Source organism: Oncorhynchus masou, chromosome 30 (genome assembly GCF_036934945.1).
Source record: "Oncorhynchus masou masou isolate Uvic2021 chromosome 30, UVic_Omas_1.1, whole genome shotgun sequence".
Lineage (NCBI taxonomy): Eukaryota > Metazoa > Chordata > Actinopteri > Salmoniformes > Salmonidae > Oncorhynchus > Oncorhynchus masou.
In genome coordinates, this window is record NC_088241.1 from 3,118,213 (window position 1) to 3,135,792 (window position 17,580).

The window sequence follows — 17,580 nt, forward strand, 5'->3', positions numbered from 1 at the left end:
TGTCAGCCCATCCCTTACTTTACTCTCTACAAATCTTCCCCTCTCCCATTCTCCCTCCCCTCCTCCACTCCCCCCATCCCTCCCCCTCGGAGGAAGCACCTAGCCCGTAAGGAGGCTCAGCGTCTCGCCACCCTCCAAGCAGGATGCGGGAAGACCCCCCTGTCCCTCTCCCCTCCCAACTCTCGCCCCCCTCCTCTCCCCCCTGCCCCCACCATTTCCATCTCCAACTCCACCACCCCCCCTGCCATCCCTCCCCCGCCCTCTCTCCCCCCTCCTCCCTCTTTCCATGCGTTGGATGATGAGATCCGTAAGCTACTGGTGCTAGCAGGACTGACCCAGGCTGAGCTCCTCAAACTCAGCCCAGAGCTGGGGGTTTGTGTGGGGGGACTGGAGGAGGAGGTAGAGGGGGAGACCCACCACACCTCCAGGCCTGGACAGACACAAGATAGAGGGATGAGGAGAAAAGAGGAGAAGGCTAAGGAGCAGTATGATATAGATGGGTTGGCTGTGGATGGATGGAGAGATGGAGAAGGGAGGTCAGAGGTGGAGAGGGATAGAGAGACTGATATATTTGGAGGAGTAAAGGAGGATGAGGGAGAGAAAGAGGAGAGCAGAGATGTGTTTAGAACCACGTCTTTCACTGACATGGCGAGAAGGAGGAACAGAAACAGCATGTTTGGGGCTAACGTTAGCCTAGCATCTGACTCCTACTACAGCACTGGCAATACCAACACCTCTAACAATGTTAACTTCGAGACTTTCAAATATTCCCCTGTGCTCACGGAAACCCCTCCCCCGCCTCCCCCGCGTCCCTTACCCCCTGCCCCCCCTACCCTGCCCCCCCTCAAAGTTTGCACCCTACTCGCCAACTCTTTACGCCCTGAGCGATTTGATTGGCTCATGGCTTTCTCCCCCGATGGTGAAACCCTGACCCTGCCCCCGCCCTTGGAAGTTAGAAAATCCAATGAGGAAACCCTGAAGAAATCTACTTCCGGGTCAACGTCGTCATCTGGGTCAACGTCGTCATCTGGGTCAACGTCAGGGTCGGGTTCAAAAGTGATGACCTTCAAAGAACTGCGTAACCGTAGCAAACACAGCTCCCCGGCCTACCAACTAATAACTGAACCGGATCCTGATCCCACAGTCATAACCCCTGACCCTGACTTCCTCTACAACCTCAAGTGGAGGAGGGAAAAGACGGACAGCGACGGAATCCAATGGGAGTACACCTCCCAGGCCCAGGCCACCTTCCTGCAACCACCTCCCCTCACCTCATTGGCTGCTTTTAGGGAAATGTTCCAGAAAGCAGAGGATGCGATTGGACAACCCGAGTTATGTCCCTCGCAGCGGATTGGCTGCTCAGCCAGTGAAGGGAACCTGTGGAGGATGGATGGACAGAGAAAAGAGGAGGGAGAAAAGAGGAAAGAAGAGGTAGAGGAAGAAGAGGTGGAGGTGAGAGGAACAGCTGATGGAGGAAGAACCTGGGAGTCAAGAACTACAGGTGAGTTAGATGATGATGATGATGATGACTATAGGCCTAGTTGCTGACTGTGAGGTGCTGATTTGGGGTGAAAATGTGGAGGTAGTAACAAACTACAGTATTCACGGAAGCCACCTTCCATCTAATATTATGTTACACAACACCACATCTGAAACGGTGTCCTCTCTTGGGAATAAAAAGTAAACCAGCAGAGACAAGGGTGACAAAAACACGGGGAGAATTCTCCGTGTTCCAGAGTAGAGGGAAAGAGAAATGTGGGGAAGAAGAGAGAGATGCATCCATAGATGGGTGCAGTGGAATGTCGTTTCTGTCTAGGATGGACAGATAGATGATGGAGATGGAAAGGAGAGGGAGACAGAGAGGGAGGAAGAGTATGGGGCAGAGTGGGAGAGGGAGACAGAGAGGGAGGAAGAGTATGGGGCAGAGTGGGAGAGGGAGACAGAGAGGGAGGAAGAGTATGGGGCAGAGTGGGAGAGGGAGACAGAGAGGGAGGAAGAGTATGGGGCAGAGTGGGAGAGGGAGACAGAGAGGGAGGAAGAGTATGGGGCAGAGTGGGAGAGGGAGACAGAGAGGGAGGAAGAGTATGAGGCAGAGTGGGAGAGGGAGACAGAGAGGGAGGAAGAGTATGGGGCAGAGTGGGAGAGGGAGACAGAGAGGGAGGAAGAGTATGGGGCAGAGTGGGAGAGGGAGACTGAGAGGGAGGAAGAGTATGGGGCAGAGTGGGAGAGGGAGACAGACAGGGAGGAAGAGTATGGGGCAGAGTGGGAGAGGGAGACAGAGAGGGAGGAAGAGTATGAGGCAGAGTGGGAGAGGGAGACAGAGAGGGAGGAAGAGTATGAGGCAGAGTGGGAGAGGGAGACAGAGAGGGAGGAAGAGTATGAGGCAGAGTGGGAGAGGGAGACAGAGAGGGAGGAAGAGTATGAGGCAGAGTGGGAGAGGGAGACAGAGAGGGAGGAAGAGTATGGGGCAGAGTGGGAGAGGGAGACAGAGAGGGAGGAAGAGTATGGGGCAGAGTGGGAGAGGGAGACAGAGAGGGAGGAAGAGATGGTGGAATCTCTTCAGTGCTTCCTGTGGGCCTGGTATGATGTCATCACTGCCTTATTCAATTATTCATCCAATCTGCAGACCGGGGGGGAAGTAATGGAGTACACACAGCTATCTCCTTCTAGCTCACACTCTCTCTCTCTCCATCTCCCTCTAGCTCACCCTCTCTCTCTCTCCTTCTAGCTCACCCTCTCTCTCCCCATCTCCCTCTTGCTCTCTCTCTTTCTCTCTCTCTCTCTCTCTCTCTCTCCCCATCTCCATCTAGCTCACCCTCTCTCTCTCTCTCCCCATCTCCCTCTCTCTCTCTCTCTCTCCCCCCCATCTCCCTCGAGCTCACCCTCTCTCTCTCCCCATCTCTCTCTCCCCATCTCTCTCCCTCCCCCACATCTCCCCAACTCCTCTCTCTCTCTCGCCATCTCCCATCTCTCTCTCGCCATCTCCTAGCTCTCTCTCTCTCCCAATCTCCCTCTCTCTCCCCATCTCCCTCTCCCCCATCTCCCTCTCTCTCTCTCCCCATCTCCCTCTCTCTCTCCCCATCTCCCTCTCTCTCCCCCATCTCCCTCTCTCTCCCCCATCTCCCTCTCGCTCTCCCCATCTCCCTCTCTCTCTCCCCATCTCCCTCTCTCTACCCATCTCCCTCTCTCTACCCATCTCCCTCTCTCTCCCTCTCCCCATTTCCCTCTCTCTCTCCCTCTCCCCATCTCCCTCTAGCTCTCTTTCTCTGTATATCTCTCTTCCTTTTTGTCTCTTTCCTCCTCCCTCATTCTCTTTCTATCCTTTTCACTGTTTGTAGACTGTAGCCTGTTCTCTCGGTCTCCCCTTCACTCTATCATGCCCTCTCTCTCTCCACTATCTGGTGAGTCATTGGTTCATGTTTTGTTGCCTACCTCCTCCTGCCTCTCTTCTGTCCTTGACCTCTCACTCACTCCTTTCTCCTCTATCTTACATCTTTCTTTTTTCCAGACTGTTCTTCACTTCCCAGAATGGCTGAGATTCATACTATAGGCTACCTTTAGAGTGGTTCTTAGTAGAGGTATGATTTTTAACGCCGATACAGATTATTGGAGGACCAAAAAAGCCGATACCGATTTATCGGCCAATTTTTATATATATATATTTGTTATAATGACAATTACAACCATACTGAATGAACACTTATTTTAACTTAATATAATACATCAATAAAATTAATTTAGCCTCAAATAAATAATGAAACATGTTCAATTTGGTTTAAATAATGCAAAAACAAAGTGTTGGAGAAGAAAGTAAAAGTGCAAATATGTGCCATGTGAAAAAGCTAACGTTTGAGGTCCTTGCTCAGAACATGAGAACATTTGAAAGCTGGTGGTTCCTTTTAACATGAGATAATATATTCCCAGGTAAGAGGTTTTAGGTTGTAGTTATTATAGGACTATTTCTCTCTATACCATTTGTATTTCATATACCTTTGACTATTGGTTGTTCTAATAGGTACTTTAGTATTGCCAGCCCAATGTCGGGAGTTGATAGGTTTGAAGTCATAAACAGCGCAATGTTTGATGCATAGCGAAGAGTTGCTGGCAAAACACAGTAAAGTGCTGTTTGAATGAATGCTTACGAACCTGCTGCTGCCTACCATCGCTCAGTCAGACTGCTATATCAAATATCAAATCATAGACTTAATTATAATATAATAACACACAGAAATACGAGCCTTAGGTCATTAATATGGTCAAATTCAGAAGCTATCATTTCGAAAGCAAAATGTTTATTCTTTCAGTGAAATATGGAACTGTTCTGTATTTTATCTAACGGGTGGCATCCACAAGTCTAAATATTCTTGTTACATTGTACAACCTTCAATGTTATGTCATAATTACATAAAATTCTGGCAAATTAGTTCGCAACGAGCCAGGCGGCCCAAACTGTTGCATATACCCTGACTCTGTGTGCAATGAACGCAAGAGAAATTACACAATTTCCCTAGTTTAATATTGCCTGCCAACATGAATTTCTTTTAACTAAATATGCAGGTTTAAAAATATATACAGTGGGGCAAAAAAGTATTTAGTCAGCCACCAATTGTGCAAGTTCTCCCACTTAAAAAGATGAGAGAGGCCTGTAATTTTCATCATAGGTACACTTCAACTATGACAGACAAAATTAGAAAAAAAAATCCAGAAAATCACATTGTAGGATTTTTTATGAATTTATTTGCAAATTATGGTGGAAAATAAGTATTTGGTCAATAACAAAAGTTTATCTCAATACTTTGTTATATACCCTTTGTTGGCAATGACAGAGGTCAAACGTTTTCTGTAAGTCCTCACAAGGTTTTCACACACTGTTGCTGGTATTTTGGCCCATTCCTCCATGCAGATCTCCTCTAGAGCAGTGATGTTCTGGGGCTGTTGCTGGGCAACACAGACTTTCAACTCCCTCCAAAGATTTCTATGGGTTGAGATCTGGAGACTGGCTATGCCACTCCAGGACCTTGAAATGCTTCTTACGAAGCCACTCCTTCGTTGCCCGGGCGGTGTGTTTGGGATCATTGTCATGCCACGTTTCATCTTCAATGCCCTTGCTGATGGAAGGAGTTTTTCATTCAAAATCTCACGATACATGGCCCCATTCATTCTTTCCTTTACACGGATCAGTCGTCCTGGTCCCTTTGCAGAAAAACAGCCCCAAAGCATGATGTTTCCACCCCCATGCTTCACAGTAGGTATGGTGTTCTTTGGATGCAACTCAGCATTCTTTGTCCTCCAAACACGACGAGTTGAGTTTTTACCAAAAAGTTATATTTTGGTTTCATCTGACCATATGACATTCTCCCAATCTTCTTCTGGATCATCCAAATGCTCTCTAGGAAACTTCAGACGGGCCTGGACATGTACTGGCTTAAGCAGGGGGACACGTCTGGCACTGCAGGATTTGAGTCCCTGGCGGCGTAGTGTGTTACTGATGGTAGGCTTTGTTACTTTGGTTCCAGCTCTCTGCAGGTCATTCACTAGGTCCCCCCGTGTGGTTCTGGGATTTTTGCTCACCGTTCTTGTGATCATTTTGACCCCACGGGGTGAGATCTTGCGTGGAGCCCCAGATCGAGGGAGATTATCAGTGGTCTTGTATGTCTTCCATTTCCTAATAATTGCTCCCACAGTTGATTTCTTCAAACCAAGCTGCTTACCTATTGCAGATTCAGTCTTCCCAGCCTGGTGCAGGTCTACAATTTTGTTTCTGGTGTCCTTTGACAGCTCTTTGGTCTTGGCCATAGTGGAGTTTGGAGTGTGACTATTTGGGGTTGTGGACAGGTGTCTTTTATACTGATAACAAGTTCAAACAGGTGCCATTAATACAGGTAACGAGTGGAGGACAGAGGAGCCTCTTAAAGAAGAAGTTACAGGTCTGTGAGAGCCAGAAATCCTGCTTGTTTGTAGGTGACCAAATACTTATTTTCCACCATAATTTGCAAATAAATTCATTTAAAAATCCTACAATGTGATTTTCTGGATTTTTTTCCTCATTTTGTCTGTCATAGTTGAAGTGTACCTATGATGAAAATTACAGGCCTCTCTCATCATTTTAAGTGGGAGAACTTGCACAATTGGTGGCTGACTAAATACTTTTTTGCCCCACTGTATTTGTGTATTGATTTTAAGAAAGGCGTCGATGTTTATGGTTAGGTACACATTGGTGCAACGACAGTGCTTTTTTTGCGAATGCGCTTGTTAAATCACCCGTTTGGCGAAGTAGGCTGTGATTCAATGATAAATTAACAGGCACCGCATCGATTATATGCAACGCAGGACAAGCTAGTTAAACTAGTAATATCATCAACCATGTGTAGTTAACTAGTGATTATGTTAAGATAGGTTTAATGCTAGCTCGCACCTTACTAGCTAGCACCTTACTTTGGCTCCTTGCTGCACTCGCATAGCAGGTAGTCAGCCTGCCACCCAGTCTCCTCGTGGAGTGCAATGTAATCAGCCATGATCGGTGTCCAAAAATGCTGATTACCAATTGTTATGAAAACTTGAAATCGGCCCTAATTAACCGGCCATTCCAATTAATCGGTCGACCTCTAGTCCTTAGTTCCATAGGCTGAAGGGCTGAATACCTCTATTCATTTGTATTTCAACTTCACAGCTTTATTGTTTTGATAACAATTTACATTGTTACAAGTCATTTCATTATGTGATTATTGTCTGAAATATATATTTGTTATTTTTCTAATCAAAGTCACAATGTACATTTCAGGAGAAATGTTGAATGAATGTGTGAATGTGCGTGTAGTGTGCTTCCCTCTGTGTAGTGTGTAGTGTAGTGTGCTTCCCTCTGTGGGTATGTAAAAGCCAAGAGTTATGTGTGGTCAGCTCCTCACAGCAGTAGGATAAACTTATCCTAGGTTATGTAGGGCCAATTTCTACCCACAGACTGTAAACAAATAATACAATTCAGACCAGACTATTTGTCACGTATGCGTGTACAGCTTTAAGAACCAAAGAGGAGGGGCTCCATCTACCAACCAATGGCAGAGACTTATTTCACAGTAGCGCAAAATAAACCAGGAAGTGTAATGTGTGGCTGCATCTGAGAGACAGTCAGATCAACTCAAGGCTAAACCAAGGTATGGTAGTTAACACGCTCTGTGTAGCCTCTCTCTCTGTCACGGTGATATTAAATGAGACAATGTATTTCTGTGCAGAATGGACTTCTAGTCAGCATAGGCTATTATCCAATCATCTCCAAGGAGACAGAGAGTTAGACAGTGCGCAGCCAGGCAGGAACAGAACTCTCCATAGCCTGACTCAGCGTAACCAACGGTACTTTTCTCTGCTAGAGAGAGGGAAAGAAAAAAAGAGAGAGAAGGTGAAGATAGAGGACAGCATACCACTACTGTACAGAGAGAGAGAGGACAGCATACCACTACTGTACAGAGAGAGAGAGGGCAGCGTACCACTACTGTACAGAGAGAGAGAGGGCAGCGTACCACTACTGTACAGAGAGAGAGAGGGCAGCGTACCACTACTGCACAGAGAGAGAGAGAGAGAGATAGGACAGCATACCACTACTGTACAGAGAGAGAGAGAGAGAGAGGACAGCGTACCACTACTGTACAGAGAAAGAGGACAGCGTACCACTACTGTACAGAGAGAGAGGACAGCATACCACTACTGTACAGAGAGAGAGAGGGCAGCGTACCACTACTGTACAGAGAGAGAGAGGGCAGCGTACCACTACTGCACAGAGAGAGAGAGAGAGAGATAGGACAGCATACCACTACTGTACAGAGAGAGAGAGAGAGAGAGAGGACAGCGTACCACTACTGTACATAGAGAGAGGACAGCATACCACTACTGTACAGAGAGAGGACAGCATACCACTACTATACAGAGAGAGAGGACAGCATACCACTACTGTACAGAGAGAGGACAGCATACCACTACTGTACATAGAGAGAGAGAGAGAGAGAGAGGACAGCATACCACTACTGTACAGAGAGAGAGAGAGAGAGAGAGAGGACAGCATACCACTACTGTACAGAGAGAGAGAGAGAGAGAGAGGACAGCGTACCACTACTGTACATAGAGAGAGGACAGCATACCACAACTGTACAGAGAAAGAGGACAGCATACCACTACTGTACAGAGAGAGGACAGCATACCACTACTGTACATAGAGAGAGGACAGCATACCACTACTGTACAGAGAGAGAGGACAGCATACCACTACTGTACAGAGAGAGGACAGCATACCACTACTGTACATAGAGAGAGGACAGCATACCACTACTGTACAGAGAGAGAGAGAGAGAGAGAGGACAGCATACCACTACTGTACAGAGAGAGAGGACAGCGAACCACTACTGTACAGAGAGAGGACAGCATACCACTACTGTACAGAGAAAGAGGACAGCATACCACTACTGTACAGAGAGAGGACAGCATACCACTACTGTACATAGAGAGAGAGAGAGAGAGAGAGGACAGCATACCACTACTGTACAGAGAGAGAGAGAGAGAGAGAGGACAGCATACCACTACTGTACAGAGAGAGAGAGAGAGAGAGAGGACAGCGTACCACTACTGTACATAGAGAGAGGACAGCATACCACTACTGTACAGAGAAAGAGGACAGCATACCACTACTGTACAGAGAGAGGACAGCATACCACTACTGTACATAGAGAGAGGACAGCATACCACTACTGTACAGAGAGAGAGGACAGCATACCACTACTGTACAGAGAGAGGACAGCATACCACTACTGTACATAGAGAGAGGACAGCATACCACTACTGTACAGAGAGAGAGAGAGAGAGAGAGAGGACAGCATACCACTACTGTACAGAGAGAGGACAGCATACCACTACTGTACATAGAGAGAGGACAGCATACCACTACTGTACAGAGAGAGAGAGAGAGAGAGAGAGGACAGCATACCACTACTGTACAGAGAGAGAGGACAGCGAACCACTACTGTACAGAGAGAGGACAGCATACCACTACTGTACAGAGAGAGAGGACAGCATACCACTACTGTACAGAAAGAGAACAGCATACCACTACTGTACAGAGAGAGAGGACAGCATACCACTACTGTACATAGAGAGAGGACAGCATACCACTACTGTACAGAGAGAGAGGACAGCATACCACTACTGTACATAGAGAGAGGACAGCATACCACTACTGTACAGAGAGAGGACAGCATACCACTACTGTACATAGAGAGAGGACAGCATACCACTACTGTACAGAGAGAGAGAGAGGGAGAGAGAGAGGACAGCATACCACTACTGTACAGAGAGAGAGAGAGAGAGAGAGAGGACAGCATACCACTACTGTACATAGAGAGAGGACAGCATACCACTACTGTACAGAGAGAGAGGACAGCATACCACTACTGTACAGAGAGAGAGAGAGAGAGAGAGAGAACAGCATACCACTACTGTACAGAGAGAGGACAGCATACCACTACTGTACATAGAGAGAGGACAGCATACCACTACTGTACAGAGAGAGAGGACAGCATACCACTACTGTACATAGAGAGAGGACAGCATACCACTACTGTACAGAGAAAGAGGACAGCATACCACTACTGTACAGAGAGAGGACAGCATACCACTACTGTACAGAGAGAGGACAGCATACCACTACTGTACAGAGAGAGAGGACAGCATACCACTACTGTACATAGAGAGAGGACAGCATACCACTACTGTACAGAAAGAGAACAGCATACCACTACTGTACAGAGAGAGAGGACAGCATACCACTACTGTACAGAGAGAGAGGACAGCATACCACTACTGTACAGAAAGAGAGGACAGCATACCACTACTGTACAGAAAGAGAGGACAGCATACCACTACTGTACAGAGAGAGAGGACAGCATACCACTACTGTACATAGAGAGAGAGGACAGCATACCACTACTGTACAGAAAGAGAACAGCATACCACTACTGTACATAGAGAGAGAGGACAGCATACCACTACTGTACAGAGAGAGAGGACAGCATACCACTACTGTACAGAGAGAGAGGACAGCATACCACTACTATACAGAGAGAGAGGACAGCATACCACTACTGTACAGAGAGAGAGGACAGCATACCACTACTATACAGAGAGAGAGGACAGCATACCACTACTGTACAGAGAGAGAGGACAGCATACCACTACTGTACATAGAGAGAGAGGACAGCATACCACTACTGTACAGAGAGAGAGAGGACAGCATACCACTACTGTACAGAAAGAGAACAGCATACCACTACTGTACAGAGATAGGACAGCATACCACTACTGTACATAGAGAGAGGACAGCATACCACTACTGTACAGAGATAGGACAGCATACCACTACTGTACAGAGAGAGAGAGGACAGCATACCACTACTGTACAGAGAGAGAGGACAGCATACCACTACTGTACAGAGAGAGAGGACAGCATACCACTACTGTACAGAGAGAGAGGACAGCATACCACTACTGTACAGAGAGAGGACAGCATACCACTACTGTACAGAGAGAGAGGACAGCGAACCACTACTGTACAGAGAGAGGACAGCATACCACTACTGTACAGAGAGAGAGGACAGCGAACCACTACTATACAGGCGGGGTTGAAATAATAGTGAACGACTGAGAGTAGGAAACGAAAGAGAAAGGCTTCTCTAAACCTGAACTTTGACTCCTCTGTTCATGAACCACCTCCATTGACTCTGTAATGTATTGTGGTCAGTCTGTGTGTGTCTGTTGGGTCAGACTATTGGACATACTGTATGTTGTTGTGTGGGTACTGGGTGGTGTACTGCGTTACTGCATGTTGTGGTGGGGATCTACTGGTGTACATTGCATTCTTCTCTCAACAGACACTAACATTCTCCCCATCTCTCTCTCTTCCCAATTTATTTGCAACATACATTTTTGCTCCTCTCCTTGATCTCATCCCTCTATCCCATCCGTCCTTCCAACGTTTGTCCATGGCTCTGCTTCTCCTTTACCTTCTCCTCTTCTCTGCTTTCGCTTGTCCTCCGGCCCCCAACTACCCCACCTACCCCCGACCTCTCCTACCTGCTCCTACCTGCCCCCAACTACCCCACCTGCCCCCGACCTCTCCTACCTGCTCCTACCTGCCCCCAACTACCCCCACCTGCCCCCAACTACCCCTACCTGCCCCCAACTACCCCCACCTGCCCCCAACTACCCCTACCTGCCCCAACCTCCACCTACCCGTACCTGCCCCCAACTACCCCTACCTACCCCCAACTACCCCTACCTACCCCCAACTACCGCTTCCTGCCCCCAACTACCCCTACCTGCCCCCCTACCCACACACACCACTTACTCACACTCCTACCCCCTGAATGCCCCCCATGTCCACCTTAAATCCCCATTTCCACCTCAACCTGCCCCTGTTACTCATACTCCTCTCCCTCCTCTCCTCCTCTCCTTTTGACTGGGCAGTGTCCTCACCCCCTCTCTCCCTGGCCCACTCCCAGCCCTCCTCCTATTTCCTCCACTCTGTAATCCCTCCTTACCGCCCAGGATACTGTGGTGCTCATACAAGACCAGTCCCCAGGACCCAACCTCACAGCCACACTGAAATCCAGTCCACAGCCATAGGCCCTAACCCCTACACTACCCAGTCCACGGCCCCTAACCCCTACACTACCCAGTCCACGACCCCTAACCCCTACACTACCCAGTCCACAGCCATAGGCCCTAACCCCTACACTACCCAGACCACGGCCCCTAACCCCTACACTACCCAGACCACGGCCCCTAACCCCTACACTACCCAGTCCACAGCCATAGGCCCTAACCCCCACACTACCCAGTCCACGGCCCCTAACCCCTACACTACCCAGTCCACGGCCCCTAACCCCTACACTACCCAGTCCACGGCCCCTAACCCCTACACTACCCAGTCCACGGCCCCTAACCCCTACACTACCCAGACCACGGCCCCTAACCCCTACACTACCCAGACCACGGCCCCTAACCCCTACACTACCCAGTCCACGACCCCTAACCCCTACACTACCCAGTCCACAACCCCTAACCCCTACACTACCCAGTCCACAGCCACGACCCCTAACCTTTACACTACCCAGTCCACGACCCCTAACCCCTACACTACCCAGTCCACGACCCCTAACCCCTACACTACCCAGTTATCTAACCCCTTTGCTACACCATACACTCACACAGATTTAAATGAAGACAGCCATGGAACTTATTCTGAGAATGATATTGATTCTGGATATAGTGACTATTTTAAGAAGGATGGAGGCCTAGACTCTGCACATCGTTTTGGAAAGGACTTCAAGAGCAACATTGATAGTTTGTATCGTTATGTGAATGAGTCCAAGACTAAAGAAAAGCTGGAGTATGGCTTTGTCTCTGAATCCATCACTGACTTTGACTCCCTCTACTGCTTCGCTAACGTCACTGATAAACAGCCTCACACCAGCTCACACACACTCGTCAGCAATGACACACACACTCAAGGCTGCACCACCCCATATAAAAACGTTGACGCGATGATGATGGCATATGCCAAAACACACACTGTCGGTTCCCTTGGTCGCACTGACACACACACACACACCTCTCACCCTGGCCAGAGCAGAACCTCTAAAGATCTCCCTCCCCTCCCTACCTGGTACCTCTACCACCCCAAAAACTGTCCCATCCACAGGGGTGCCCCTCCCCGCCTCTCCCCCATCGGGGCTCTCGACCCCCCCTATCGCTCTGGAGCCCCCCCTCCGGGCCTGGACGCATCCTGCCTCAGCTCACCCCTGTTCCCCCGCTCTCACACTGTCCCTGCCCTGGCCGCCCCCCTCTACTACCCCTTCCTCTACCCCCCTATCCCCCCTAGGAAAACCTCCGACCCCCCAAAACTCATCCAGGCTCCGCCGCTGCCGCCCGCGCTGAGTAAGAGCTCTCTCTCACACACTCCCTCCCCCTGTCTCACACTCTGTTAGTCTGTCTAACACCCTGCTCGCCTGTCTGTCACTCTGTTAGTCTGTCTAACACCCTGCTCACCTGTCTGTCTGTCTGTCAGTCTGTCTGTCTGTCTGTCTAACACCCTGCTCGTCTGTCTGTCTGTCTGTCTGTCTGTCTGTCTGTCTGTCTGTCTGTCTAACACTCTGCTCGTCTGTCTGTCTGTCTGTCAGTCTGTCTGTCTGTCTAATACCCTGCTCGCCTGTCTGTCTGTCTGTCTAACACTCTGCTCGTCTGTCTGTCACTCTGTTAGTCTGTCTAACACCCTGCTCGCCTGTCTGTCTGTCTGTCTGTCTGTCTGTCTGTCTACATCTCTATCTCCCTGTCAGTCTGTCTGTCACTCTGTCTGTCTAACACTCTGCTCGCCTGACTGTCACTCTGTCTAACACCCTGCTCGCCTGTCTGTCTGTCAGTCTGTCTGTGTGTATATCTACATCTCTATCGCCCTGTCAATCTGTCTGTCTGTCTGTAGTTTGTCTGGCCGTCTGAGTGTGTATATCTATCTCAGTCTCTGTCTGTTTGTATACCAGTCTGTCTGTTTGTCTGTAGTCTGTCTGTCTGTTTGTATATCTATATCTCTGTCAGTCTGTCTGTTTGTCTGTAGTCTCTGTCTGTTTGTATATCTATATCTCTGTCTGCCAGTCTGTCTCTCCATGCTGTTGTGTGTCTGTGTTGCATGGAGTGCTGAAATAGACACCTCACCTTAATAAAGCTATGACCTTCAGCTTCTGTTGAACCATGATAATCACTGTGACGGTTATTATCACACTTTAGTGTATGCATGAATGTGTGCATTGGTGTAGGTGCGTGTGTTTGGGTGTGACTATACATGATGTGTTTAATGTAGCGGTGAATGGCTATAAACTGGGCTGAACACTAACCTTCTACAGTGTCTATATGTTTCATCATGAGGTCAGACTAAGGAATGTTCTCACACCTTACTGATATCACAGGAGGCTGTTGAGGGGAGGACGGCTCATAATAATGGCTGGAACGGAGCCAATGGAATGGCATCAAACACCTGGCAAGGTGTTTAATGTATCTGACACCATTCCAGTCATTCCTCTCCAGATATGACCACGAGCCCGTCCTCCTCTACTAAGGTGTTTAATGTATCTGACACCATTCCAGTCATTCCTCCCCAGACATGACCACGAGCCCGTCCTCCCCTACTAAGGTGTTTAATATATCTGACACCATTCCAGTCATTCCTCTCCAGACATGATCACGAGCCCGTCCTCCCCTACTAAGGTGTTTAATGTATCTGACACCATTCCAGTCATTCCTCTCCAGACATGACCACGAGCCCGTCCTCCCCTACTAAGCTGTTTAATATATCTGACACCATTCCAGTCATTCCTCCCCAGACATGACCACGAGCCCATCCTCCCCTACTAAGGTGTTTAATGTATCTGACACCATTCCAGTCATTCCTCTCCAGACATGACCACGAGCCCATCCTCCCCTACTAAGGTGTTTAATGTATCTGACACCATTCCAGTCATTCCTCTCCAGACATGACCACGAGCCCGTCCTCCCCTACTAAGGTGTTTAATGTATCTGACACCATTCCAGTCATTCCTCTCCAGACATGACCACGAGCCCATCCTCCCCTACTAAGGTGTTTAATGTATCTGACACCATTCCAGTCATTCCTCTCCAGACATGACCACGAGCCCGTCCTCCCCTACTAAGGTGTTTAATGTATCTGACACCATTCCAGTCATTCCTCTCCAGACATGACCACGAGCCCGTCCTCCCCTACTAAGGTGTTTAATGTATCTGACACCATTCCAGTCATTCCTCTCCAGACATGACCACGAGCCCGTCCTCCCCTACTAAGGCGCCACCAACCTGTGACTAATAGCTGACTTTTGCATGGCGGTCTTCTCCAATAGGTTCTATGTTTCCTGTGTCTGTCGAGGTTAATGCATCCGCTTCCCATTCACATAATGTATCCCCCTCAGAAGGGACGATGTCCTGTGTAGAATATTGGAAAAGCAAAGTGTACAAGACAACCATTTTAGAATCTGAAAAATATTTGACTGGGATGTTTCAACAAACTAAGCTATGCTATCACTATGCTATCACTACAGTGAGGGAAAAAAGTAATTGATCCCCAGCGGATTTTGGATGTTTGCCCACTGACAAAGAAATGATCAGTCATTAATTGTAATGGTAGGTTTATTTGAACAGTGAGAGACAGAATAACAACAAAAAAATCCAGATTTTTTTTTATAAATTGATTTGCATTTCAATGACGGAAATACCCCCTCTCAATCAGAAAGATTTCTGGCTCCCAGGTGTCTTTTATACAGGTAACGAGCTGAAGTAAGGAGCACACTCTTAAAGGAAGTGCTCCTAATCTCAGTTTGTTGCCTGTATAAAAGACACCTGTCCACAGAAGCAATCAATCAATCAGATTCCAAACTCTCCACCATGGCCAAGACCAAAGAGCTCTCCAAGGATGTCAGGGACAAGATTGTAGACCTACACAAGGCTGGAATGGGCTACAAGACCATCGCCAAGCAGCTTGGTGAGAAGGTGACAACAGTTGGTGCAATTATTCGCAAATGGAAGAAACACAAAACAACTGTCAATCTCCCTCGACCTGGGGCTCCATGCAAGATCTCACCTCGTGGAGTTGCAATGATCATGAGAACGGTGAGGAATCAGCCCAGAACTACATGGGAGGATGTTGTCAATGATCTCAAGGCAGCTGGGACCATAGTCACCAAGAAAACAATTGGTAACACTCTACGCTGTGAAGGACTGAAATCCTACAGCGCCCGTAAGGTCCACCTGCTCAAGAAAGCACATATACATGCCGTCTGAAGTTTGCCAATGAACATCTGAATGATTCAGAGGACAACTGGGGGAAAGTGTTGTGGTCAGATGAGACCAAAATGGAGCTCTTTGGCATCAACTCAACTCGCCGTGTTTGGAGGAGGAGGAATGCTGCCTATGACCCCAAGAACACCATCCCCACCGTCAAACATGGAGGTGGAAACATTATGCTTTGGGGGTGTTTTTCTGCTAAGGGGACAGGACAACTTCACATCAAAGGGATGAAAATGGGTCATGGATGGCTATTCCAGCATGACAATGACCCAAAACACACGGCCAAGGCAACAAAGGAGTGGCTCAAGAAGATGCACATTAAGGTCCTGGAGTGGCCTCGCCGGTCTCCAGACCTTAATCCCATAGGAAATCTGTGGATGGAGCTGAAGGTTCGAGTTGCCAAACGTCAGCCTCGAAACCTTAATAAGTTGGAGAAGATCTGCAAAGAGGAGTAGGACAAAATCCCTCCTGAGATGTGTGAAAACCTGGTGGCCAACTACAAGAAACATCTGACCTCTGTGATTGCCAACAAGGGTTTTGCCACCAAGTAAAGTCATGTTTTGCAGAGGGGTCAAATACTTATTTCCCTCATTCAAATGCAAATCAATTTATAACATTTTTGACTTGCGTTTTTCTGGATTTTTGTTGTTATTCTGTTCTAATAACCCTACCATTCAAATTATAGACTGATCATTTCTTTGTCAGTGGGCAAATGTACAAAATCAGCAGGGGATCAAATATTTTTTCCCTCACTGTATGCTATCACTACTACACTACTACTGATAGTACTTCACCACTGCTTTAACTAACTGCTAAAACAACTAATATCACTAATACTGAAAAGGTAACACAGAAATACCAAGTAACCTGTCTGTGAGTCCACCACGGATTAGATTAGCGTAGAGTAGGTGGTAAGTGATCCTTCCTCTATCTCTGTCAATCTCAGCGGTTCGTAGCGTCTCATTTGCCAGCTCTGTACAGAGAGGTGGGACTTCCTGGATGGGCGATGACGTGAAGGCCCCTCTGAGAGGCCTTGGGCTGTCCTCTCTGTGCCTGCTGGAAAAAAGAGGTACGATATACCTGTATATATTTACATTTTAATAATGTAGCAGACACTCTTATCCAGAGTGACATACATTTTCATACTGGTCCCCCGTGGGAATCAAACCCACAACCCTGGCGTTGCAAGCACCCTGCTCTACCAACCGAGCCACACAGGATCACATACAGCCTTCATGTATATTTCTATACAGCCTATGTGATATACAATACATACAGTACATTTATTCATGTACATTTATACTGTTAGAGAAATGATGTGTGTATGTCTAACTGGTCCTGTCCACAGCTCTGGTCAGTGCAGTCAGTGTGGCAGTGGAGGCCATTTTGGCTCAGTTCAGCTCCTCACGGACCCTGGTGCAGAAGGTCAGTTTAACACCATGTTTAACACGGTCTCTTTAGTAACATGGTGTACACACCACATTATGTGAGATATGGAAAATGGGCTTGAGTTTTTATTCATTATGTCTGTACTTTAATGATGTATTTCTGAGGGCATGCCTGTTTGTTTCTACTGTTCGCTGTTGTCTGATGCTGGCAGCAAACCCAGCTTCTCCTCTGTGGATCAATCATTTCAATAGGGCCAATCATCTTCCTCCGATTTCACATTTTGGTTTTAGATCAGGGGAGGTAATC

General features: G+C 47.8%; 1 protein-coding gene across 1 annotated transcript in view; it reads left to right on the forward strand.

Moving 5' to 3' along the window:
* The window catches only part of LOC135522998 (mucin-17-like), a 30,171-nt gene continuing 12,591 nt past the window's right edge, over window positions 1-17,580 (forward strand). The window contains exons 1-4 of the mRNA XM_064949730.1: window positions 1-1,501; window positions 11,503-12,975; window positions 16,832-16,954; window positions 17,234-17,310. Of these exons, the coding sequence (XP_064805802.1) occupies window positions 454-1,501; window positions 11,503-12,975; window positions 16,832-16,954; window positions 17,234-17,310 (2,721 nt within the window). The 5' untranslated portion in view covers window positions 1-453. The remainder of the gene's footprint in view (window positions 1,502-11,502; window positions 12,976-16,831; window positions 16,955-17,233; window positions 17,311-17,580) is intronic.